The sequence below is a fragment of the Orussus abietinus genome, unplaced genomic scaffold, assembly GCF_000612105.2.
Source record: "Orussus abietinus isolate OABI.00-Male unplaced genomic scaffold, Oabi_2.0 scaffold29, whole genome shotgun sequence".
NCBI classification, from domain to species: domain Eukaryota; kingdom Metazoa; phylum Arthropoda; class Insecta; order Hymenoptera; family Orussidae; genus Orussus; species Orussus abietinus.
In genome coordinates, this window is record NW_019395567.1 from 75251 (window position 1) to 101518 (window position 26268).

Consider the following 26268-nt stretch of genomic DNA (forward strand, 5'->3'; position numbering starts at 1 on the left):
AACATTTACCTTAACCACTATTTTTACAGATTTAGTATCTAATTATCAAATATTCAGTTTTGGGATTTAAGCGTCAGAATGTAAAGATTGTCATCTCGACATCCAAGAATCAGTTCATCGGCATGAACAGCTGGCGAAGAGAAAACATCTCCATCGAGGCGAAAAGTTTTTAATATCTCGCCATTGGAGTAATTTAAAATATACAGTAAACCATCTGTACCAGCGACGACTATAATACCTTTTGAATCATCGCAATATGGTGTTGCAAATATTGGCGAATTTAAATGTACTTCGTATTTTAACAATGGACTTTTAATGGACTCGTTAACTTCCCATCGATAGAATGAATTTCCTTTCGTTGCTAAAATAATGTTGCTAAGCCTCTTAATTGGATCGGTATGGACAACGACGTCAACAAACACAGTTCCATTTACCTTTAATGACCACATCTGTAAATTATTTATGTATATTTAGTTGCTAAGACAATGTCGGTATTTTTATTAGAATTATGCCACTACTCATTCAAAGGATTAAAAAATCGATTTACCTTGTGACCAATTTCAACGTCGAAGCAAGTCAGCTCACCAGAGACTGTGCAAAATAGAACACACTTATCGGGTAGGACAGCAGGAGATGAAAATATGGGATTCCCAAGATTTTTTAGCCAAATAATTTTCCCTGTGTTTTTCTTCACCGCTGCACAAGTGCCATCCAAGGTTCCGAAGAGTATTAAATCTGATCCGTCATGCAAATGAGGCGTCGAGTAAATACTTCCTTTTCCAACATTGACTCGCCAAAGATTCTCTCCAGTCTACAAACGTAACTGAAGAAATTATCCCTATTTCGGTAACCGAATTTTAATTATAATTACCTGTGCACAAAGGCAGTACATATATTTATCGTAAGATCCCACAAAAATTCTTTTCCGTTCTTTACAAGCTATTGCTGTGCACTTGACCATCTCTCCTGTCTTGAATTTCCAAATAATGTGACTTAGTTTTAAGTGCACACAGTAGACATATCCATCGTAACATCCTAAAAAATGAGCACCGATAACCTTCACTTCGGAACAGTGTTATCGGAAGGTTGCTACATAGTTGCACCATTATTTATACAATTTTTACATACCAACGACTCCTTTGAAATCGTCAAGGACTAAAATCGAGGCTTCAATTCTGTCTGGTAGGGTAACTTTGTATTCGATTGGTTCAAATAAGTCCGATTTTGACTCCTTCTCTGGTCCCAATCGGGTAGTCAAAATTATACCAGAGTGGGATCCAACAGTAACAAAAGTGTCTCCGCTTGAGCAAAAGAATTTGTCTTAAATTTTAACGTGCAATAAAAGGAATATCATTCATTGTTATTAAGACAAAAAGGAACATAGTGTACCTAAAATTGTGGAAAATTGTCGGTGAAGCATCCACACATTTGAAGAGATTATGACGTCTCTTCACTTCAATGCAAAATTTCTGCTTCGTTAAATCATATTTACTTGAAGATTTATTTATACTTCCATATGTCCTGCCCTTTCGTTTCTGCCATTCACAGGCATTTAATAAAACTTGAGAATGTTCCATTTTCTGTGACGAATCATTCGTTCTTTCGTCCGATACAGAATAATTAGCTTGAATGTTTGTTACGTTAGAGCTGTTTGCCGATAAGTACTGTTTGCTTTCATGTTTAATTTTCTTGTCTTTAATACTTTGATGTGTTACATTAGAAAATTCTCCTTCTTGAAAATCTTCAAAATTACGTTTTTGTATCATTGATTCTTGCTGCGTCAAAGATGGACCCGATAAGACCACCACATTCTTTACATACTCATAGCACTCATCCAAAGTTTTATCCTTCAGTAACATGCCTATTAATTCTGGAAATTCCGTGCCAGTTTCAGAGGAAAAATTTCTAGCCATTTGAAGCGCTATCACAGAAGTACCTCCTAAGGTAACGAACCCACCGTTGCGAGAACTCAGTAGATCGAGCCACAAATTTTTAAAAATCCCTTTTATATCAATTATTTCAGCTTCTGCTTTTCCTCCCTGCTTCGTCTTTGAGTCTTGAATCAATTTTACTATGGACTCTTTACAAACTTTCCCATTTGTCGTTAGTTGTAACTCGTTGACTATTTTAATTTTGTCAGGCCATGATTGCGTTGGAAGTTTTCGAACATGCACTGATATGTCATTAATGCAATTTGAAGTACTTTGCTTTGGTAAATCACTCATTAACGACACACAAAGAATTAATGCATGAGCATCTTCGTTCCAGTATGCTACGCAGCGCTGCACAAAATTTAATTCCTCAGCCGTCTTTTCTAAGGCATTAAGGTCCACTTTATGTCCATATCTCTTGACTACTCTGTCAATTCTTCCATTGTAAAAGATATCACCTTGTTCATTAATCTTTAAATTTAAAACATTGAGATGAATAACCTATTGATTTTTTTTTCTTCTTGATTACTATAATTTCTAAAATAAATATGCTTACATACTGTAACGAGGTCTCCGGACAACCTGAAGACAGGCCTTTGTAAATTCTCTACTTCTTCATTTTCCAACACGCAGATTCTAGAATTACTTCCTGCGATGATAGAAGAAAAATTATAAATGGTATCGAGGCATGAGCATTAGATTTAAATATATTATTAACAATTAAATTAAAAGATATAAGAATGCATTTGCAATTATTTTGAACAGAAACGTTACCTATATACAGGTGACCTTGTCCTTTATTCACAGCTTCTCCGCTAGCAGTTCTGACTTCATAGATTGTCTCCGTTAGTGGTTTTCCCAAGTACGATACATTTACTTTATCACCATTCGTCTCTAATTCTATTTCATTTATACTTGACCAACAGGATACTTCCGTTATACCATAAATATTAAACAGTTTTGTTTCATTGCAATTGTCTTTGGCATTTGTCAGAATTTCCAATTTTGGAAAAGGTTCTCCACCGAGCAACAAGACTCTTAAGTGACTCTCTTTTCCAAGAATTGTCTTTTTCAGATCATTTAGTGACCATCTACTTAATAAAACTGATGGCGTGCATTGCAGAATGGTCACATTATTTTTGAAAATCACATCTAGAAGTCTACTACTGTCATTTTTCAGATTCTGGGAAACTGTTGCAAGCGTAGCCCCAGAAGATAGGCTTAAGAAAATTTCAATGATACTTGGATCAAAGGTCAGGATCGTAAGTTGTGCAATTTTGTCCATTTTTGATATTTTTAGATGTTTCTTCAAATCTAAGATATTCGGTACTATCGATGCATGCAGTACTTTGACCAATTTAGGCACTCCTGACGATCCTGATGTCGTCACAGCATAAGCGTATCGAATGTCATTCTCATTTTTTGCTGTCTTAAATATCCTTTTATTCAATCGTAGGAGGAATACCTCTACTCCATGTAGTTCTTGCTTTGCTTCGATTTCAGTTTCCGGTAGAAGAATTGAAGAAAATAAATACTGTATTTCCAACTGCTCACACAGAGTCATATATCCTACCTCTGGTAAATTAATAAATCCCCGTCCACATGATAGGATTCTGTTAAAAGACCACCGATATATATTTCATGTTTGCTTTTCTCACGTAAAAACTGAAATCATTTAATATCACTTACCCCAGTATAAGAGACGGTATGCAAAATCCTTCAATAGAAGGACATATACCAATAAAGTTTGATTTATCGATCGTTTGCAACAGGAACGAAACATTATCTCGGACATCATTTACTTCTTTAAAATTAATTTTAATAACTTTTTCCTCGTCGTAATGTTCAACAGCTACATCATTAGAATTTACTAAATGACATATGTCAATTAGTGACGGTGAATGCAAAATAGATGCTGTTGATAATTCTTCCTTTGCATTCATTAGTCCTAAAAATGAAAAACATATAAATAAATAAACGTGGGCTAACGGAAAATCTGTCGTTAAATTATATTCTAAACAATTCAATCATTCGAAAGTGAAAAGATAAGAAGAATTTATAAGTGAAATTTTGAGGTTATATCAAGTTGAAGATGTAATTTAAACCTATAGGTCATAATTTACCTGTCATATGAATATGTAGCGATTAAATTTTACAAATGTGTAACTTATGTAATAATTACAAACGAAAATATTATTGAAATTCTTTCATTTCAGTAGATTTAAGAATAACAAGACTTACTCTCTTCTTGTGTGGAACATAACCTTGTTTACATGCACGTATGTTAAGAATTCGGTGATTTTCTTTATTTTATTAAACCATCTTCAACTGGTTTGCGATCATAAATTACATTGTAGTTGCTTACACTAAGTCTTTATTTAATATAACAGTTCATTAAAAAAATTCAGTGACTTCAAATCACAAATTTTATGTACCAATTCTACTTTAGAATAGAATGGCGTCGGTTCAACTTTCTTCAGTTTTATCTAGTTTTCTGGATAATCACTCAAATGTATCGGTTTCATCCCAGTGATCGTACTATCACTGCTTCACTCTTTTTCTTTTTTCTTTTCTTTTTACTAAGTAGAATTTCCACTTCATCAGGATCCTTTCCTTCCATAATTAGTTTCTTTCGTTTATACATAATTTTCTTCTCAAAGTAATCGGTCTCGTCAAGATGTAGTTCAGCCTCTCGCTTGGCAATTGAGACTTGAGTGAAAATTTTAACAACTTCGTTATCTGTAACATAGAAAAAAATTTGCATTTATAAACTGCTCGTGCAACAAAACAGAAATTGTAGTTATCAAAGGATGACATCGTACCATTTACTTTGTACTCAGTTAGTTTTGTTCCGATAGTATTTTCTATCTCTTGCAACAGCTTGACATCGCATGGTGTAATTATACTAATTGCCATTCCTTCTCTTCCAGATCTGGCAGTTCTGCCGACTCTGTGAATATACTCCTTTGGAATATTCGGTAATACATGATTAATAATTAACTTGACCGTAGGAATATCAAGACCTCTAGCCGCTACATTTGTTGCGATCAAAATCTTGACAAGGTTAGACTTGAACTTTGCAAGAGCTGCTGTACGTTCTTTTTGCTTTAATATCGAATGCAATGCTACATTTGTAAATCCTATTTCAGTCAGCATCATCGATAATAATTGGCAACGTCTGTTGAATTAAAATTACATTCTATTCAGTGTTTTATTATGTAATTATTTCAGAGTATACAAGTGCTGGCAGACTTACTTGCACGTATCAGTGAATATGACAATCGACCCATCATTATTGTTGTCTCTGTATGTTCTAACAGTTTCTACTAACGTCGCATCACGTGCATCTGCTGAACTCAGTACATATCGTTGATCCAGTTGTTTGACCGTCGCTAATCCTGTGTCATCTTGAGCTTCCCATGTAAAAACCTATGTTAAATATGGTTATAATATATTATTACATACTTTGTACGTCACAAGACTTAAATGTTCTATCATGTAGATTATTACAAAAGATAATACTTATCATTAATATTTATTAATAACTCTACCTTTTTAGATGCTATCCGCTTCAGTTCATTCAATGTATCTGTGATCGTTGCACTGAAAAACAAGGACTGTTTATTCTTTGGTAGTGCTTGAAATATCGTTTGCATCTGCCCATCAAATTCTCCTCCCAGTAATCTGTCAGCTTCGTCAACTACTAAGAATTTAATTCTTTTCAGGGAGAAACTATCGGAGCTCTCCAAATGATCTGCAAGGCGTCCCGGTGTAGCGACAACGATGTGAGGGCTTTTGGCTAGCTCTTGAGCTTGAGCCACCATGTCCATGCCTCCAACGATGACACATTTCTTAAGATTAATTGGTTTACCAATTGCAGCGAATTGATCGCCGATCTGAAAAATGTAATTGCAATTATATTTACACCTTTGTTTAAGGAACGCATTAAAAATATTTAACGCAAAGCTTCTTTACTTGAAATGCTAATTCTCTCGATGGAGTCAATACGAGAGCAAAAATTCCGTAAGGATCATCGCATAATACTTGTAGAATGGGCAGAGCAAATGCAAGCGTCTTTCCACTGCCAGTCTTCGCACACCCGATACAATCGTCACCAGCCAAAATGCGTGGAATGCAATTTTTCTGAATCGGAGTAGGTGTTGATATACCTGAAAAAAAATGAAACAAGTAGTATCAAAGAAAAATAATCTATTTAAGTGTTATCAAAACAATCTGTCTAAAACTAACCTATAGACTTGCACTGTGCCACGATCCATGAATTCAATTGAAGCTGAGCAAAAGTATCGTCGGAATTACTCATTTTATTTCGAAAATTAGTTACACTTTTATTCCAGTCTCGTTGTTTCAAGATAAAATCCTTTCCAAAATACTGGAAGGAGATTGTATCCTATTCCATGCTGTACGCACGCACGATCCTAGGAACTTCAGCTTAGGGTTCGGTAAGTAAAATATCCCAGGTAATTTACATACTCCTACATAGTTTTTTCGGTAAATTACTAGGTATTTTGTATTACAAGTTTTGTACGCGATATAAATGACTTGAAAACGAGACTACACGTTTCTGCATGTTTTGTATCTGTTTTTACCGAACGTACACGCGCTAATAAGCATAAATCACTTCACACCACAATTTAATGTGACAATGAATATGAATATCATCACATCGCTGTATTAATATATTTCAAATTTATTAGTAACACGTGGACTCAGCGTAAAACTAGGTGAATGTCCATACTAAACGTGGATAAGTTTCCCTAAGCAGCCGCCAGATGGCGCCAACTCCTCAAAAATCTCATTTCCAATTTTACGTTTCCCAGACGATTCCAGACAATTCAATCGATTAGATTCCGCCCACGACGATACGAAGCGCATTTCCACAATGAATACATTTCCCCCAAGAAAAAGAAAAAAAAAAGAAAAATGTAGCGTGAAGAGAAGAAAAATCGTTGCATAAAAGCGAGTTCCAGCGAGACACAAGATTGAGAATTTTACCGGTCGGCCGTAGATGGTTTTATTTATATATATATATATATATAAAAAAAAAATAATATACAATAGTAGCGTACGGGGATACGTGATCAGGTCACGAGGGGATCTATCGTTCTACTCGAAGGTGTAGTCAAAAACTCCGTGTACTACGGTATGCTCGGCATTTACTCGTTATATTTAACTGTAAAAGAGTTATCGGGCCACCCGGGCGGTGCGCCCTGAGGTTAGGAATCGAAAAAGAGGGGCGACTACGACGACGACGAGGACGAGACGATCGTCTCGAAGGAGCCAAGGAGCGTATCAATTCTTTCTCTCTCTCTCTTTTTTTTTTTTAATAAAGATCTTAGCCAAGGAAACGGGGAAATACGAGCAATGCCCACTCTGGCGGGTCGCTGGAAAACTCTCCCCGTTGTTCTCACGCCGTGTAACCCCGTGAACGTAGCAAGTAGACCGATTAATTCGACGAGGGGTGCTTAATTCACGCAATGGCGCCGCTATTTCGTTAAATCTGAACCCGAGGTCGAGGGTAAGCCCACCGAGCAGTCCACATAAATGTACAATCAAGCCCTTCCTGGAAAATCTCGGCATTAACGCCCTGAGAAAGAAAAGCGAAAAAAGCAAGAAATTCATCGAACCAAAGAATTATTCGACTCAAGCTCAAACAGATATTCATTACCCCGAAGAGACGTTGCGAGTGATTTATTATAATTTACCCGAATCAAATATAATGACCCCCTGAATGAAGAAAATATCTCCTCCGGTTAGTCGACACGATTTTCATTCCCAGGGAATACATTTTAAAACAGTGCCACTGATTTATATCGTACTCCTCTGTCCTAATTTTCCCTCTTTTTCTTTATTAAGACCTCGCATAGCTGTTAATATTTTCATAACAGGCCTGATTTAATACTCTAATACTTTTTCTTTTCTCTCGTCAAAATTTCACATCGATTCGGTTAATATCTTTAAAACACTGCCTTAATACTCTCTCTTTTTTTTTTTCTTTTCGTCTAAATCTCGCATCGCCGTTAACATTTTAAAAACAGTGCCACGGATTTGATTAAAATTCCTTACATATCTCCATCCCCGGTCTTAATCGCCGTTAATATTTTTTAAAACAGTATCACCGATTAAGTCTCGTGAAAATCTCTCGTCGGCAGTTTAAATCTCAACGAAGGAAGGAAAGAAGAAAAGCAACTTAATCATGACAGCGTCTCGCGACTTAACGTAAAAAAAAAAAAGATGGCGCCACTGATTAGATTAAGGTGAAGTGAAACACGTCGAGGAACTTGATCAACGTCGATAGAGAAGATTTTTCTAAATGCCTACGTTGCCGGACGTCNTTTCGGACAGTTTGGTCTAATACCCTTAAAAAAAAGTGTTGTATTCGAATCAACTGATTTGAAGGATGTTTCACTTCACCTTAACGCTCCCTTTTAATCCCTCCCCAAAATTTCTCGCATCGCAGTTAACACTTAACCGGCGAATTTTGAAAAAAAATGGCGATGACGGGTATCGCAAAAATTGTTCGTTAAAGTGTTAAGCCGATATGAAAGGGTCGTTCTATATACCAAACCGCCTATATATATGTTACCGTGAATGACCGAAATTGTAGAATGTCAACTTTCACCGGTGAATGTCAACAGATACCAAACACGTCGGTGAAAGATCGAATATTTCATTACATGGTTGTACATTCGGACCCTCTCCAGTGTGTGTCGACAATCACACACCGGTGAATGTCAACATTTACCGGTGTAAGTCAGAAATAAGGGTATTTAGCAAATATTTCGGACATACACTAAGCGACTATGTGAATGTCGACATTCTCCAGATTTCGGTGTTTCACCGTAACATATATAAAACTTTTTTCCAAACCGGGTGCACGAGATAACCTAAAACTTCCACACGTGATTACGAAGGCCCAAATATCTCTTTATTCAGCTCTAGACTCAAGATCCCATTTTTTTTTCTCCCCCTGAAAAATGAAATCTCACGTTCTTCCTTAGGGTCCCGAAATCACGAGTTAAAGTTTCAAATGCATCCAGTTTGTAGAATAGTTAAATTACATTTTCTCGTAATATACAGAATGACCCTTTCAAATCGCCTTAACATCTCTAAAACACTATCATCGATTTAATCCCTCTATAAGTTCGTCAGAATTCTCCACGGGCATTAATATAATCTAAAAAATGGCGCCACGGATTAAACCAACCATTAATCCTTTCATCTCGCGTAGGCATATCTTTAAACCAGTGCCACTGATTTAATTACAGAACAGGACACATCAACCCTCAGAACATAGCAGCGGGTTTTACATAACTCTGTCGACCCGGGGACAATTCGGCTCGATAATCTCGACGAGGATTGGTCTAGAATAGGTACCGAGTTTTATCAACTAAAGCACATCCAAGATAATCCTCCCTCTTCCTTGTATATATATCTATTCCCGCAGAATGCCGCAGTAAGGATAGAGTTCTAAATCCAGTAAGTTACGTCAGAAACGAAGAGAAATTCCCGGTAATTTATCGGTAATTTCTCCAAAGCCTTTTTAATCGAGAAATTATGAGAATTTGAATTTTCTCAACAGAGCGAACGAGAGGTTTCGATTAGCTATAGAGAGACATCGTAGAGGGGAATTTCCGTAGTACGTTCTCCGTAGCCAATGAAAACCTCCCATTCGCTTCGTCGCAGAATGAAATATCAATTCATTTGTAACAAATCGCATGGAATTTTCCGTGAAGTTGTACATACGTGAATATTTTCAGCTGGAGGTAAATACGACCCTACAATCAATATTTTCTAATAGTAATTATTACTCTTTAGCTTGAACTTCGAAGTTGATTGAAAAAAAAAAAAGTTATTTAAAAGAAGAAACCTAAAGTATAGATAACAAAATTAACGTTCTCTTAAATTCTCAATGTTCCCGGTAACTTACGGTATGTTTCACAGTTACCTTCTCGAATTTAATGTCACCGAGAATTTTCGAACTCTAAGAAAGGACGATGTCCCTCCGCCGCGACAAGATGGCGGCGGCCGAGTCCTCAAGCAAGATGCGAGATGAGTCATCGTGGATATATCTCGCCGTTTTCGTCCCCGTCTCGTAATAACGATCGAAATAATAAAATCGCCGGAGTAGCGTTATGGGTTTTTCCCCACTCTCCCAGGGGCGGGGTGCCAGGAACGAATTAAAAAGAGAGACAATCCCCAACCTAAAGGACACCCCCCACCAGGCACCATTCGTATTAAGGCGACACGAAAGGAGGAATAATTTTTCTACCGCCTGGAAGACGAGACTAGTCGCGGTCAGGACGTGGACCTTTAATCGAAACACGTTCCAGAAGCCGCGGTTACTCTCGTATCCCATCTCCGTGCGTTTACGTGCACATTTCTCAAGCACCTCGCATCCGGTGCCGCAATCACCGCACTGACACTAGAAAATGATTAGACGAGTCGAATACTTCATCGGTCGAGATAATGAAATGAACAATCAAATAATGGAAACTTGCTCCAGGTGCCGCGGTTACTCTCGTTTCCCACATCCCTGCGTTCATGTGCGCAATCCTTAAGCACCTCGCGCCCGGTGCCGCAATCACCGCAGTGACACTAGAAAGTAATTAGACGAGTGGATTACTTCTTCAACTCGAGCAACTCAAATAAAAAAATATTGCCTACTCGAGTTTGGACTCTAATCGATGTGGCATACAATCGAGGTAACGCACAATTAACCGGGGAATTTCGGAATAAATGACGGGTATCGCGAAACCGATTAACGAGCAGACAATCCATTAAGTTACAAGTTGCCGAGTAACATTACAAACGAACGTGTAATTGGTATCACCACAAGAGTACAGTTTCGCATTAGCCCTCGTAACTCGCACCCCTCCATGTGAACTGAAGTTACATTAAACCCGGGAATAAAAAATTCGAGTGGACTCGAATCTGCAAGTACGATTACAAGTATTCGACTCGCCGCACCTCTCCCAGACCCGAGTCTCAGCCTCGGCCGTTCGCCAAGCTCTTAAAATCGAAAGGTAAACATACCTCCGCTCGCTCTCTCTTTCTCGAGTACCCGAAGACGATACGAAAATAGGAAAAAAAAGAAGAGAAAAAAAAAAAGGAGAAGAGTGCAGAAGCGCAAATCAAGCAACACAGCATCGTCCGTTACAAGTCACTTTAGTATATTATGCCTCTTGGTATCCGTATCCTTGCTCGTTTCTTCATGATCTCTCTCTCTCTCTGGGATGAAGAGGTGACGCGTTCCGAGTGCGACGCGAGGTCCTTGCAGCGCGTCTTGAGGTCCTTGCAACGCATGTCAAGGCCCTTGTAACACGTCCCGAGAGACGCGAGGGTCTTACAATGTGTCTTGAGCGCAATACGAGGTCCTTGCAGCGCGTCTCGAGGTCCTTGCAACACGTCTCGATTGCAATGCGAGGCCCTTGTAACACGTCTCGAGAGACGTGAGGTTCTTGCAATTGTCTTGAGCGCAATACGAGGTCCTTGTCACACGTCTCGAGAGACGCGAGAGTCTTGCAACGTGTCTTGAGCGCAATACGAGGTCCTTGCAGTGCGTCTCGAGGTCCTTGCAAAACGTCTCGATTGTAACGCGAGGCCCTTGTAACACGTCTCGAGAGACGCGAGGGTCTTGCAATGTCTTGAGCGCAATACGAGGTCCTTGCAGTGCGTTTTGAGGTCCTTGCAAAACGTCTCGATTGCAACGCGAGGCCCTTGTAACGCGTCTCGAGAGACGCGAAGGTCTTGCAATGTGTCTTGAGCGCAATGCGAGGTCCTTGCAGCGCGTCTCGAGGTCCTTGCAAAACGTTTCGACTGCAACGCGAGGCCCTTGTAACGCGTCTCGAGAGACGCGAAGGTCTTGCAATGTGTCTTGAGCGCAATGCGAGGTCCTTGCAAAACGTTTCGACTGCAACGCGAGGCCCTTGTAACACGTCTCGAGAGACGCGAGGGTCTTGCAATGTGTCTTGAGTGCAATACGAGGTCCTTGCAACACATCTCGAGGTCCTTGCAACGCGTCTCGAGGTCCTTGCAGCGCGTCTCGAGGTCCTCGCAAAACGTCTCGACTGCAACGCGAGGCCCTTGTAACACGTCTCGAGAGACGCGAGGCTCTTGCAATATCTTGAGCGCAATGCGAGGTCCTTGCAACGCATCTCAACAGCGACACGAGGCCCTCGCAACGCGTCTCGATAGCGACGCAAGGCCCTCGCCACGCGTCGGCCCCAGGTCGGCCAATCCAGATCGACGTTATCGGCCGCCGCGGCACGTCGAGAGGTATCATCATATCAAAACGCGTTATGTACAAATAACTAAATCTTTTCATTCATGGACGCGAAGCGAAAGAGGGGTCGGCCGTGGACCGGGCGTCTCCCAGGAGCCTGTCGCACCGTAAGGTCTTCGTGTCCCGTCGTTGTCCAGGTGCACCGTTATCCACCGCAGTCGGGCGCCAGGGTCAGGTTCCGTTGCCGGAAAGAATCCTGGTGCTCTTCCAGCTCGACGGAGACGACGCGCTCCGCGGTCCTCCTCCTCTTCTCGTGTGTATGTATGTATGTGTGTCAGGGTGCACGGCGTAATTATTACGATATATCCGAAGTCCGACCGACCTCGTGGATGGATCCGCATAGCTCGTACGACGTGGCGACGTCATAATGCTTTCTCTTGAAGAGGTTGGGGGGCGATTGCTTCTTTTTTTTTTTTTCTTTCCCTTTCGGGAGAGGTCGCAGGACCGATGGCTCGGCGGAGGGAAGGACGAAGGATGGAACCGGGGCCTTTCGGGGAGCGATGGGGGTTTGGAGGATTGTTCCGGCGACGGAGAGCGAAGGGAAGGTCTTACGGTCCTATGTGTCACTCGAACGGACTTCGAGGCCTTCACTTCTTCTTGTTCTTGTTGTTCGCTCCCCGGGGTGGCGTGACCGGCCTCCCGGCGTTCAGGCCACCGTAGATGAACTTCTTCTTTTCGGCCGGCTTCAGGATCTGGAAACTACACATGAGCGTGTCGTCGACCGACATCATCGCCCCGGCGTTGTCGAACTCCCCGCAGTAGTTCGGCGCGGAGAAGAGCGTCACCAGCTGCCGCTTCGCGAAGAACTCGTAACCGTCCTCTACCACCTGGAAAGTTCACCGAAAAAGTTGCACCACGTGGATATACCTCTTTGCAGGTCGTTTATAGACACGGAGTGCATTTTAGGGAATTAAAAAATTTATCTCTATATTGTACACCATTTCAGAGCGTTAAATTTTGATAATTGTCTTGAACGATACTCTTTAATTTCTTTTTTAGAATTCACTTAAGGAGACAATGAAATGAGTGTGAATTGTGTTAACTTACTTGATGAGCGCGGCATATGAGATCAAAGTCGTGCTTGTGTAAGAACTTGGCGACAACTTCCGCGCCGAAGGTGAAGGAGACTCCACGATCGTTCTCACCCCAACCCATCGTGTCCTTGTCTGGGTCTGACCAGAGTAGATCGCAAAGTAATCCTTGGTCTGGTACATCGGTGGGTCTCATGATACGCCTGATTTGCTCCATGCTTTGTAAGTCCGGACTCAGACCACCGTGGCAACAAAAGATCTTTTCATCGACGATCGCTGCGACCGGTAGGCAATTGAAACAGTCGGTAAAGGTTTTCCACAGCTTGATGTTATATCGACGTTTGCCTGAGACATAAACATTCCAAAAGTTATAATCGATTTAAATATTCAGATCGCATGCTGTAGTGTTAATACACCGGATGTCAGTAGTCGAGGGATCTATCTGGATTTTTAGGTTAGAAGTTCAAATTACAATTCGAGACACTTACACTCATCGTAGAACCCATATATCCTGTTTATAGATGCACACTCGTGATTCCCTCTGAGCAGAAAGAAGTTCTCAGGGTACTTAATCTTGTAGGTAAGAAGTAAACAAATCGTTTCTAAAGACTGTTTTCCTCTGTCGACGTAGTCACCTAAAAAGAGGTAATTGCTGTCTGGAGGGAATCCACCGTACTCGAAGAGTCTCAGCAAATCATAGTATTGTCCGTGAATATCACCTGCCGAGGGAAAATAATATGCGACCATCAATTATAACTGTCGTATAAATTCACTTTTGTCCAAGAGTTATTTCATAAAATGTCACGACACCAAAAGGCATCCTTTGAACAAACAAATTGGAAGTAATGCGTACCGCATATTTTTAATGGTGCCTCCAACTCCAAGAGAATTGGCTGTGACAGAAAAATCTCACGAGACTTCAAGCAAAGTCCTCGAATTTCTCCCTCGGTTAGCTGAACATTTTTGCCTGGTCGGGCTCCTCGAACTGTAAACGATAAATATAAAAGGTTAGAATAACAAATAAATCACTGGAAATATAAGAACAATTCGCCAATTAATATCGCTTGGCTCACATTCATTTTATGACAAGCAATATTACTTCTTGAATAAAAATGCAATTACCGAAAGTCAAGGTAACAATAACATTGCACAAATTGAATCGTAATCATTTGGAATATTTTTGGCTAAGGTCATCTTTGCATCTATAGTATGAAAATATCTTTGTATAAAGTAATAAAATATTTTTATTTTTCACATGAAATCTGAATATAAGTAACAAGATAGATGCGTTTCAGGTCAGATAATTACAGTTTGCAAACGTAGCATAAAAAGGAACTAAACTACTTTATGAATCTGTGGCTGCACGTGTGATTCTGACATTACATTATAGCCAGTTATATAAAGACATTCAAACACAAGCGAGCCTACTTATTTTTGTTCTACACGGATGTTCCCTCAGACGCACACGTGTTCATCGAATTAATCACGAATCGTGTCAAATGTCTACGGACATTTTTATCATGCCTCTTCGACGTTCCCTTCTCGACGTGTTATTAAAAACGTAACGATGAACGCTTAATAAATCCTAACGACGCTGTACACTAAAATAAAATAACCTCTCCTAACTAGACATAAAATTTTTGGTATTCACTAAAAAGCAGTACTTTTCAATGACGATACTTGTAAAGCCAGCGTTTAGCAGCGAGCTTCGAATGAGATCAAGCAGAAATAACCGTCGCATCATCCTAACTCACGGTCTTATTCCGTTCGAAGACGTAAACAAACAATCCAAGCCTCGGCGAAGAGAAACGAGAGATTCATCATAAGTTCCCGGAATGAAAAGGATTTCACTCGACAAGTTGACGGTTAGCCGTTTGAAAAAAAGAAACAAGTAAACCAGATATATAGCAAAAGTGTTGGGGCAGCAAAATGCAATCGGAGTCTCCGAAGCATCCTCAAGGTCATCGATCATTATCGGTATCACTCCTCGGACATCCATCGAAGAGCGTACTCTTTCTAAATGCAACCTCTCTGGCCAGAAATGAAATATAAAAAATGACAAAGTATGGGCGAGGTCGCCGAGAGCCGCGTCTTAACTGGTCACTGCTAGGTTTCGGCTAACGACGTAAACAAACCGTCCAAGCTCGGACGAATAGGCGCGAAGGAAGGATCATACTTTCGTGAGATAAAAAAAGATCTGATCCAACGGGGTGAAGGTTAGTCGCATAGAAGGAAATAAAGAAAGCTACCCGACATCTAGGTAAAGCGGTCGGCGCGAGAAACGCGCTCGGGCGCGTCTCTGGGCCTAAACGGTCGTGACGGTGAAAATAACGAAAAGGAGCAAACTCGCTCGTGGTGGAAATAACGAAAATGAGTAAAATGGTCAGAACGATGAAACGGCGGCGGCGCTGCGCAGCGGCGATCGCGTGCACACGTCGGACGCAACACACGTAGCCCGACGAAGGGCATTACCTTCCAAGAGCCGAGTTATAATGTTGTCAATGTTCAATTTGTCGGTCTCAGCCATTGGGTCGGGAGTTCGGGCGCTTCCCGGGTCTCACAGAGTGCAGGCTGCTGCGGAATCGGCCCTCGGTTTCCCCGGACTCGAGCGACGGCGACTGCTCGCAGGGCGCCTACTCTCCTCGACGAAACTCGCCAATGTACTCCGATTTACTCGCAAGTCGCAATGGCCGCCCGGAACCGCGAGAACCAAGCTCCGCGCACCGCGCTGCCAGCCTATCGGATCGCAGCCCCCCTTCGTCCCCCGAGCCCGGACGAACCGGGGCTGGCGTTTCCAGTCCCTCTCCCTTTGCCTTCCTCTCCTCCCCCAAGGTCCGCCGACTCGGGAGGTTAACTCGAACCACTACTCGTATGCCGCGCAAGATGGCGCCGTGATCTCTCAATCTAGTTTTTTAATCCTCCTCACGTAATAGTTTCTTTTTTCAAGTCATCGTGGGTAGCTCATCGTCGCAGATCTTGCTGGACTTGTTGGTAAGGGATGTTAAAAGATGTTTGTCATCACAGAGATGAGTTGGGAGCAGAATAGGAGGATTTTTTAATTGGGCCGCCATTGGGGGGTATCAGGTGGCAAGTGTTGTCCACATCCTCCACCAGGGGGCAGCACAGAACGCGATCGCGCGACCCTGTCCGTCAGTAATATCCCAACTCATCTCTGACAAAACTCGTAACGTAAAATACCTAGTAAAGTACTGTAAAAAGTGACTTAAAATACCTGGGGTATTTTATTTATCCAAACCATGTACAATGGAGAAGGTAGTGGAGCATAGTGGAGTACAGTGGAGTACGCGTGATTTCACGAGTCACTCAGTGTATGTACACTCGTGAATGCTGAGATCTCAGGACTTGTGCTGAGGTAATTGCGGGAATTTAACGTAAGATATCTTTCATTATCTAGTGCACGTACTTTGGTAAGGGATGGAAATTTCGAGTATGTTTGTTTTAGTTTTCGGAGCCCGATAGTCGAAAACGAGGTTAAGTTCTTTGCAAAGATGCATTGTAGATTCCTCACTGTGAAATTTCGAGATTTCGTTATCTACGTTAGTGATAATGGCTCTTCCTCTCGTTTTGAGTTCGGTGATGAGTTCTTGATTCCACGGTTTCAGTACCCCAAAATTGGGAACCATTATTTCAGTTCGGGGTTTTCTCTAAGTAGGTGAAAGTGCTACTTTCTCCAGATTTGATTTTGACACGTTGAGGGGAATATATTGTTTGGGTGAGAGTCGGAGTTGATTAATGAACATCTTCAGTTACAGGTATTCAGACAATCTTTCACCGTGATGGATGTTACGTCTGGAGAGTCGGGTAATTCGTCGCCACAAGAGAATGGCTGGAACGCCCTTAAGGATCATGTACTCCGGGATAAGATTCAAGTCGGATTGTGGTGTACAAGGGTCTTAACAATTGTTTTGACACAGTTTTATATGTTTCCCATTGTTGGGTACGAATTTGCCATGTATTCTTGTACTCGTGCGATTCGCTTGATTTCGGAATCGCACGTGAACAAATTGTTCCTCTAATTTTATATCAAAGGTTTATACTTTGTATATTTGTTTTAGGAATGCAAATCATACGTATTACAAAATTTTGTTAAGTAATGGAGCTTCCAGTGCCTTGCGCCTTTATCAGAGAGTACCACGTGTTCAATTAAACATGGAGTTTCTGCAGACTTTGATGTTGGAAGACTCGTTCCATTATTTATTTTATACACTGATATTTTTATTCGTCTCTCCATCGCTACGTATCCTTTTCCTTCGATGGCATTTGTTTCTGATTATTCAATTAACGATGCTACGAATCTTTCCTATATAAAACACAGTGGTGCTTTGCCCAGTCTTCTTCTTCGCCCTTCTGCACTCGGCCAGCTATTCGTTAACCCTGCTCGATGTGAGTGAAACAAAAAGTTCATTTAAGTTTAGTCTAATTTAGAATACTTTAACGTATCTCTAGTATATATTATTTAATAGCACGTAACGTAGAAGTGCTTTTTTCATTAATAGTAAATACTCAGTCATTCTGTCCACAATAATTGCCTTTGATTAGAGGTCTGCCAATGACGATTAGGAAATTTAATTATAGAGAACGGTAACCAGTTATAATGAAAAGCTGTTTCTGTATCAGAGAAGTGGAAGGTGCTATTTATTAATTAATGTTTGTCGTTTGACAGTGTCTAGGACAGAACAGCTGGTGGCCTCTTCGGTTTGGAATATCGGTGCTGGAGGCTAACACATCGAATATCCTACGCATATGTGGTCTGTGGGAGATACTGTTAATGCCAATCACGATCCTTTTCGTCCTGGCGTAAGTAAAAGTTAATTATTGACATGACGTGATGAGTCTAGGAAAAACATGACCTTCTTTTTTTCAGTGGCCATGCCGGGATTCTGACTCCTATTATATACTATCAATTCCTTCACTTCCGGTTAGTGTCACGAAGAAATCCGACCACAAGGAACGTTTTCCATGAAATTAGGAGATATCTCCATTCACTCGCCATGAAGCCCAGTATGCCTGAAATTTTTCGGCGCATAATTTTAGGATTTGTGGCTTTCACTCAACATATATCACCGGCACCTCCTACGACTCAATAATGTATAAAATTGCACACTTGAGTTTGTTAGTAACGAATATTATCAAAACTCCGATAAGTTTCACGAGGATTTACCAACAATGCCGGCACGAAATTACTGATAAAGCTAAAAGGAAGTCGTTGACGTTATGTAAAGATGTGGAGATGTTTTCGATTTCTCGATGATCTGTACTGTTAGTTAAACTAATAATTCAACTGTCGGGAGTATTAAAAAAGACAGTACGTTTCAATAATGATGGATTCTTGTATAGAGGCTCGCGGGATCATGAAATAGTTGTTTTGGATTTGGGGCCCATTCCGATTTAATGTACAATTAATGAAAGCACACACCTTTGTATTTTCATTTAGCAAAGTACAGCGTGTGTCATGTATCAAGAATTTCGCACGGCCTGTGTAATGCATTGTGTACGTAAGATGAGTACTTTGAGTGTCAGCATGATTATAAGCAATTCGGAATACCTGATCATTACCATTTTGCCAATTTATTGCACGTTTTACTTTTTACGATGGTGTTGTATTTATTTAAGTCTTTCTTTCTGGCTCAAACTGGTTGTCTACTTTCTACGATGTGGTCACTTAATTTCACCGTTGATTAATCACTGGTGTCCAATGTGCATTTTTAAATGTTTCCGTAGATCCTTTTCTTTTCATACGAATTTCAATTAAGTTTAGTATATTGTTACTCTGAAAGCAACGGATATGTTCTTGTGATTATAATCATCAGAAGTAATGTGTAGGGCAGTTTTAATTAATATTGTACCGTGTTGTACAGATCGGTGGTACAATTGCATTCCTGTCTAGTAAATTATACATTTTACATAACGTTTTTAAATACATTACAAAGCGTTGTTTGATACGATTAATCATCCAGATGCATATGAGGGTTCACAAAAGTTGTTTTCGAAAAAGAGACGAATGTACACCGGAAACAAAGTTTGATCGATAGTCCATATGTTACGAGCTGTGTAAATGTCTTTACACATACATAATGACATGCTCTCTGTCATTTTACGTATATAAAATATACTGTAATTCTTCTATCGGTGAACTATATTTTTGAAAATCACATGTCCAATAATAGAGAAGAACTTTAAAATTATAGGGCATTCTAGGCTGTCAAAAATATTAAACACTTCTAAACTGATCTGTTTAATTTAACTGTACTTTTTTCTACACATTCAGTCCAAAATATTGGGCAGCGAACGATTTTGTTGTGGTTTAAGGTTTCATAAATAAAGTACGTGGAAATGTTTGCACTTTTTGATGTTTCCTTAGAATTAAGTACATAAATTTGAAAACGAGTGTTGAAGATTCAGTGGCAATAACTTGGCTACTTTTTCCAAGAGAAGTCACCGTTATTGAAAGAATGAAAGTTAAAAGGGAATGTATATTTTAGATGATACGGTCCCAAAGACCAATTCATGTGGTACTGTAATATATTTTTAGAGAATGGGATATAATAAATTTAGTAAGGTATATTAATATCAAGATATTTTATTAGACATCTTCAATTACACAGGAATTGGAGCTGGTTGGACAGTTTCCTTTAGTGCTTTGTTATCGGACGAAGGCTGCATATGAATTGTCTCTTCTTTTGGTTCGATAACGGTAACTTGATCGGGTAATGGATCTTTCGGTCCTGACTTGCCACTGGCATCCCAAGGAAGCATGATTTTCACTTTGATTCCCAACACACCTGAGAAAAAATAATAATTAGAAATATTTTCAAGTTTTACATGATTTTTACATCACAATAATAAAAACATACCCTGCCTGAGGAGAACGTGTCTCGTCGCAGTGTTAACGTACTCATTCGTGGGTTCTCCGGAATGAATCATAAGTCCATCTACGAACTTCATCGACTTTGCTCTCTGTCCTCGAAGTTTACCACTGACAACTACTTCGCAGCCTTTCGCACCAGATTCCATAATAAATCGAAGAACACCGTAGCATGCTCTAATAAACGATTGAAATGGTTAATATTTTGACATTGTTGAAACTTAACCAATCAAAGCTGATATAAAAGTATTACCTTCTTACTGCAAGACCTCCGATCAGTTTATAACGCAGAGACTCAGCCTGTGCAATGGCGCATAGACCTCGTGTCGCTACTTTCTCGGCGTACAGGTCGACCGTGTGTTCTTTAAAGTTGAACCTCTTTTGGACGACAGATGTCAACTCTCTGATTCTGCGCCCTTTCTCTCCAAGAACGCTCTGCGTGTGCGTTGCCATCAGGATGATTTCCGTACGGGTTGGAGTGACTCGCACTTCAACACCCGAATATCCATCCTCCGCCAGTTCTCGCGTGAGGAACTCGTTGAGCTCGGCCTTAAAGACTCCATCTCCTACAAACTGTGATTAAATCATAAGTAATGTGTAAACAAGAACAAATACACCACAATTAGCGTATAAATTACATTAAACTTAGATTCGAAATTAACTGGTACCGCTTTATTAAAACGTCACGAATCAGAAATTTTTACTATTGTAACTGGGTAACTCTACGAGTTGTTCAAAACATAACCTATCACCGTAACTCAGAAAAGTTGACATTACTGTAATTTACTAAAGACAGAAATGAAAGAACTTCTTGGCATTGTTAAATGCTTGTTTTAAGGGTGTTAATTGTGTGCAATTTATAAAGCTTTTAGGAAAATCATGTCAACAAGAGCATGTCGAATTCGTGGCTGCAAAGGGACAGCTAAACGGATCCGTGACATCCGCCATTGTCCCGAGAATTTTCTCCACATCTTTCGCCGGAATATCACAGAGGAACGTTCGCGCTTTATGCGAAAGGTTTATTTCGACGATCGATCGAAAGGAAAACGTGAGAAAGACACCAACCTTCCTCTTCTTCGAGATCGACCGGTTCGCCATATTTAACACAGCGTCGAAAGAGGCGTAGAGAGCAGCGCTTGAAGAAAGGGCGACTGGAAACGGAAGCGCAACCGTTAACCTAAAATATACTCAGAACTCCACAACGACATAGCAAAGTGAAGCTTTAGCGGGAATTATCCCAGATTTAAAACACCGATACCTACACACCTGGTGGTAGCACAAAGAACCGTTCTTAGAACTTCACTACTATCAAAAATCCGTTCACCGTGTAAACTTATACCCCAGCGCAAGTAAGCGTCTAAAATGACGGATCAAATCAATAATCACTTATTAAAGCTGTATTTAAAATTAAAAGTAGGAATTTTCCTGCCTAGGAAGTGCATTAAAGATAGATAATCGGGGATTAAAGTATCAGGGTTGATCCGAGGTACGCCGGCTTTTTCCAAGATGGCCGCTCGAATTTTTGAAAGTTCAAACCTGCGCTCGGAGCCACGCTCGCGTTCGAGATAAATTAATGCTGGATATCGATCTCCAGTACAGCCGGTAAGTAAATTACATTGTCGTGCAAGTTTGCTGAACGTATTCACGTTTTTAGGTGCCGCCGGAAACCTGTCGCGGTAGAAAGGATTACTCGGTGCCTCGATTGCACGCTCCTGAGTCCATCGTGCACGGTGAGTCACGCGGTGAGGATTTATTTTATCCCCGGCAGCATGTGCGTATACTCGAGCTATCGGGAGCTCTACTAGAGATCATGAATTACGCTAACCATGGAGTGGCGGACTATGGTTATTTTAATATCGTGCCTCTGTTTCTTCGCGATACCCATCAGAGTGGGCCGCGACACAACGGAAGACGACATCAAGTTGTTCGAGGGTTACATCCGGCGTTACAATAAATCATACAAGCACGACCCCTTGGAGTATGACAAGAGACTCGAGAGATTCCAGGTATGCGGTTCATTCATCCATATTTATCACTAAATTCAGTAATATTTTCGAGTTGGAGAATCGCCGAGTTAACCGATAACGCAACACGAGTTATCTGGACTGTTCGGTGTTGGAGCAGGGATGCATTGCCTGGATATGTGTAATTACGTCGACTGTATTGTTTCAATGGTATTGTATTCGTCTTAAATAAAGAAGAGTCCGATTGCGGTTGTTATTATTATTCAGATCGAAGGCCGTTCCCTTGTACTGCTCTGTGCATGTCTTAATCGGGCTGAGATCTTGGGAAATAATAGAAACCGGTTTATGATACGAAGTGCCTAGTGATATAAGACCAATAACTCATGCAGAGTGAGAAGATTAAAAGTTTTTAATTTTTGCTTAACTGCGGATTTTTTAGAGATCTTTGCGGCACATTGAGCGCATGAATTCTGAACGGATTTCCAAGGACAGTGCCTTGTATGGACCCACGGAATTTTCCGACTTGTCCGAAGAGGAGTTTCTCCAGTTGACTTTGCAGCCGGACTTATCGGCCAGAAGCGAGAGGCATCACAATCGTTATCATACGCGGGAAAATACTCGACGGCTTGGCGCCGATGTTAAAAGATTAAAAAGGGCTGCCGGCATTCCTTTGAAATTCGACTGGCGGGATAAAAAAGTGATAACCCCGGTCAGGAACCAAGGAACATGCGGAGCTTGTTGGGCGTTCAGCACCGTAGAAGTAGCTGAGTCGATGTTCGCCATAAAAAATGGATCCCTTCAGCAACTCAGCGTGCAAGAGGTAAAACTAGAGAATATTTCACTTCTTCACTACACCACACGCATATTAATATATGGCTAAGTGAATGGAATTTCTGTTTGTTCAACACCAAAGAATTTTTCAGATCAGATTGTTAACGGGAACTTCTTCTTACACTACATTTCTTTGGTTAATTACTTTCGATATTTGGGAATAAATGAATTTAAATGCAGATGATCGACTGCGCCAAGAACAGCAATTTCGGCTGCGAGGGCGGAGACATCTGCAGTCTCTTAACATGGCTCATGGGCTCGAAGATCTCCATTGTCCCTGAATCTAACTATCCTTTGACTTGGAAAACGGACGCCTGTAAGCTGGGAAAGTATGCGGTTCATATGCGGTTTATATGCGGTTCGCAAGCACGTTTTTCGCGGCTCGGAAGGATGTTAAGGTGAAGTGAAACACGTCGAGGAACTTGATCAACGTCGATAAAGAATATTTTTCTAAATGCTTACGTTGCCGACGTTGGTTTTTATATTGACAGCTGGGTCGAATTATATTGGGTATTGTACCAAATGGCATATTCCACCCGTCGTTTTCGTACAATAATTATAAAGAAATCGAAGTAAAACTCCAGAAATCCTCTGGATTCGTGCCTTCTGGGGCCCTAATTGACTGCGGAGGGACCCCCTGCGCCATCTGTGATTTCCAGGTCAATTAAATTTTCACTCCGAGACCTCGTATTACCATCGTTTTAGCAAAGAAGCGCATATAACACTTTTTTGTCTTTATCCCGTTCAAATGTGAGTTTATCGATTACCAGAGTGTTCTAAATTCTCGTAAAATTGTCCTGACGCTTTCGATTCTCATATCAGAGCCTTCGATAATTGTATATTGATCGAAATATGAGAGCTCGACGCCATTTTGGTTCTGGTCTGGAATGAGTTAAAAAATTTTGTTGAAAAATCCAAATTTTCAATGTGTCAGGACAATTCTTGGATGATCAGGATGTGTCAAAGTTTCGGACAGTTTGGTCTAATACCCTTAAAAAAAAGTGTTGTATTCGAATCGACTGATTTGAAGGGGGTTTCACTTCACCTTAAGTGACCACGGGTTTACCTTCCTTTTTCTTTTTCTCTTTTTCCTTCTTTTCTTTTCAGAACCGCATCGAAGACCCCGGGGCTGCGAGTTTCGGATTTCACCTGCGACAGGTGAGTGCGGATTGCGCCTTCGCACACGAGAAAGGCCGGCTAATGTTCCCCGAGTTCTTGTAAACCAGCCGCGAGTAGCGAGTTTAATTTAGTTACGTAAAGATGTGTCAGAATTTTTCAACAAAGGCGTTCGCCTTCGCGGGTGAACGTCGTGGGACTAATTACAGGTTATTGCTGGCAAGTCGATAAACAGTTTCGTAACGGATTGCCGCGTTTAGATTTTCGATTCCTTTAAAATTCTACCCCAGATAAAATGACGAGGACGAAGAAGATAGCGAAAATTATCGCCGATAGCGCCGAAAAGAGAAGAGAGACGTTTTTAATATCCGAATGTATGAGCTTATAAATGTTTACTTTCTGATTCAGCTGACTTTTTAATTACGAATTTCTAGTTTCGTCGATTCGGAGGACGAGCTTTTGGCCACTCTTGCGGGACATGGACCTGTGGCTGCGGCAGTAAACGCACTTACTTGGCAGAATTATTTGGGAGGAGTTATCCACTTCCACTGTGACGGTTCTTTCTTAAACCTGAATCACGCTGTACAGATCGTGGGATACGACACAACAGGGCCGATACCGTTCTACATAATTAAGAATTCCTGGGGCACCTTGTTCGGCGACAAAGGTTACCTGTACATCGGAATCGGGAGCAATTTATGCGGTAAATAGTTTGGCCAATTATACTTATTCACATGTTAATCAGGGGAATTAACCCACTTTTACTCGCCAACAGGGATCGCGAACCAGGTGTCTTCCCTGAACGTGATTTAAGGAGAAGAACGGCATCGCCATCCCCACTGTATACATACATTGACGTATAGAACCTCGGTCGGTCGCCAAGAGAGTCTGCGCTTGGTGCGAAACTCAGCCGAGTTTCCTTAACCTCGAGAAGCTTCCCTCAAATCCAGCACAGCGTTTCATTAACAGATTCCAATGCTCTATATTTATGACCGTGTCGATTAACGAATACATACATGCTTCGTATTAAGAAGTGCTCGTATAACATGCATTGACGTATAGAACCTCGGTCGGTCGCCAAGAGAGTCTGCGCTTGGTGCGAAACTCAGCCGAGTTTCCTTAACCTCGAGCAGCTTCCTTCAAATTCAGCACAGCGTTTGATTAACAGATTCCAATGCTCTATATTTATGACCGTGTCGATTAACAAATACATACATGCTTCGTATTAAGAAGTGCTCGTATAACATACATTGACGTATAGAACCTCGGTCGGTCGCCAAGAGAGTCTGCGCTTGGTGCGAAACTCAGCCGAGTTTCCTTTACCTCAATCAGCTTCCCTCAAATCCAACACAGCGTTTCAATAACAGATTCCAATGCTCTATATTTATGACCGTGTCGATTAACAAATACATACATGCTTCGTATTAAGAAGTGCTCGGAAGGAGCGAGACTTCCAGGAGTTAGTTGTAATTAGTAATAGTACAGTGAATCGGATAGTATTTTTTTATGCAGACGGTCCACGTGCGAGGAAAATGGACCCCGTGCTCCGAATGGTGGAAAGTAGACTATATATTCAAATAAAAATTAATATGTGAAACTTGTTTTATGGCGTCTTACTTTTAGGCGTGACCCTTTTCGAATTTCGGGCACGTAGCAAGGCTTGGAGTTCCTCTTTCTTTCCCTTTCTTTTTAATTAACGTTGCTTTGTGTTTCGACATCCCATTCCGCGGGGTCTCTTCCATCGTTGCGCCTCCCGAGTCTTAAGGTGAAGTGAAACATCCTTCAAATCAGTCGATTCGAATACAACACTTTTTTTTAAGGGTATTAGACCAAACTGTCCGAAACTTTGACACATCACTCCTGATCATCCAAGAATTGTCCTGACACATTGAAAATTTGGATTTTTCAAAAAAAATTTTTAACTCATTCCAGACCAGAACCAAAATGGCGTCGAGCTCTCATATTTCGATCAATATACTATTATCGAAGGCTCTGATATGAGAATCGAAAGGGTCAGAACAATTTTACGAGAATTTAGAACACTCTGGTAATCGATAAACTCGCATTTGAACGGGATAAAGGCAAAAAAAGTGTTGTATGCGCTTCTTTGCTAAAACGATGGTAATACGAGGTCTCGGAGTGAAAATTTAATTGACCTGGAAATCACAGATGGCGCAGGGGGTCCCTCCGCAGTCAATTAGGGCCC

At 40.9% G+C, this 26268-nt stretch overlaps 6 protein-coding genes across 11 annotated transcripts; 2 read left to right on the forward strand and 4 right to left on the reverse strand.

The window, feature by feature from the left end:
• Positions 1 to 23: 23 nt before the first annotated feature.
• Positions 24 to 4270, reverse strand: LOC105700287 (acyl-CoA synthetase family member 4 homolog). 2 transcript variants are annotated; one of them, XM_012426004.1, is made up of 9 exons: positions 4173 to 4270; positions 3621 to 3879; positions 2706 to 3544; positions 2492 to 2580; positions 1390 to 2402; positions 1129 to 1301; positions 872 to 1035; positions 548 to 811; positions 24 to 449 (listed from the first exon to the last, which is right to left on the reverse strand). In XM_012426004.1, exons 2-9 carry the CDS (start codon positions 3872 to 3874, stop codon positions 54 to 56), a joined length of 3192 nt encoding a protein of 1063 aa, XP_012281427.1. In that variant the 5' UTR covers positions 3875 to 3879; positions 4173 to 4270; the 3' UTR covers positions 24 to 53. The 2 variants fall into 2 exon arrangements, with proteins under 2 accessions (XP_012281427.1, XP_012281418.1); XM_012425995.1 differs by having other exon boundaries at positions 4055 to 4182.
• On the reverse strand, positions 4223 to 8271 carry LOC105700299 (probable ATP-dependent RNA helicase DDX49). Its single transcript, XM_012426016.2, has 6 exons — positions 6180 to 8271; positions 5907 to 6100; positions 5483 to 5827; positions 5188 to 5360; positions 4754 to 5109; positions 4223 to 4670 (listed from the first exon to the last, which is right to left on the reverse strand). The coding sequence occupies exons 1-6, from the start codon at positions 6250 to 6252 to the stop codon at positions 4453 to 4455; spliced, it is 1359 nt and encodes a 452-aa protein (XP_012281439.1). The 5' UTR covers positions 6253 to 8271; the 3' UTR covers positions 4223 to 4452.
• A 2830-nt stretch (positions 8272 to 11101) lies between these two features.
• Positions 11102 to 16028, reverse strand: LOC105700308 (serine/threonine-protein phosphatase alpha-2 isoform). The gene is made up of 5 exons (XM_012426029.2): positions 15738 to 16028; positions 14119 to 14250; positions 13754 to 13984; positions 13282 to 13610; positions 11102 to 13061 (listed from the first exon to the last, which is right to left on the reverse strand). Exons 1-5 carry the CDS (start codon positions 15790 to 15792, stop codon positions 12822 to 12824), a joined length of 987 nt encoding a protein of 328 aa, XP_012281452.1. The 5' UTR covers positions 15793 to 16028; the 3' UTR covers positions 11102 to 12821.
• A 417-nt stretch (positions 16029 to 16445) lies between these two features.
• On the forward strand, positions 16446 to 19628 carry LOC105702004 (Krueppel homolog 2). 3 transcript variants are annotated; one of them, XM_012429206.2, is made up of 6 exons: positions 16446 to 16657; positions 17039 to 17223; positions 17342 to 17523; positions 17602 to 17669; positions 17950 to 18083; positions 18151 to 19628. In XM_012429206.2, exons 2-6 carry the CDS (start codon positions 17063 to 17065, stop codon positions 18371 to 18373), a joined length of 768 nt encoding a protein of 255 aa, XP_012284629.1. In that variant the 5' UTR covers positions 16446 to 16657; positions 17039 to 17062; the 3' UTR covers positions 18374 to 19628. The 3 variants fall into 3 exon arrangements, with proteins under 3 accessions (XP_012284629.1, XP_012284621.1, XP_012284612.1); XM_012429198.2 differs by having other exon boundaries at positions 16447 to 16638; positions 17033 to 17223; XM_012429189.2 differs by having other exon boundaries at positions 16448 to 16657; positions 17033 to 17223.
• Positions 19629 to 19848: 220 nt separating this feature from the next.
• LOC105702016 (40S ribosomal protein S3) lies at positions 19849 to 21295 on the reverse strand. The gene is made up of 4 exons (XM_012429219.2): positions 21217 to 21295; positions 20405 to 20724; positions 20141 to 20328; positions 19849 to 20068 (listed from the first exon to the last, which is right to left on the reverse strand). Exons 1-4 carry the CDS (start codon positions 21247 to 21249, stop codon positions 19884 to 19886), a joined length of 726 nt encoding a protein of 241 aa, XP_012284642.1. The 5' UTR covers positions 21250 to 21295; the 3' UTR covers positions 19849 to 19883.
• A 562-nt stretch (positions 21296 to 21857) lies between these two features.
• LOC105702184 (cathepsin O) lies at positions 21858 to 25659 on the forward strand. 3 transcript variants are annotated; one of them, XM_012429574.2, is made up of 7 exons: positions 21858 to 21881; positions 22040 to 22325; positions 22555 to 22935; positions 23127 to 23275; positions 24054 to 24104; positions 24497 to 24765; positions 24838 to 25659. In XM_012429574.2, exons 2-7 carry the CDS (start codon positions 22278 to 22280, stop codon positions 24873 to 24875), a joined length of 936 nt encoding a protein of 311 aa, XP_012284997.1. In that variant the 5' UTR covers positions 21858 to 21881; positions 22040 to 22277; the 3' UTR covers positions 24876 to 25659. The 3 variants fall into 3 exon arrangements, 2 of the variants coding, with proteins under 2 accessions (XP_012284997.1, XP_012284985.1); XR_001104279.2 differs by lacking the exon at positions 21858 to 21881 and having other exon boundaries at positions 21906 to 22157; positions 24838 to 24959; positions 25159 to 25659; XM_012429562.2 differs by lacking the exon at positions 21858 to 21881 and having other exon boundaries at positions 21906 to 22157.
• Positions 25660 to 26268: the final 609 nt, after the last annotated feature.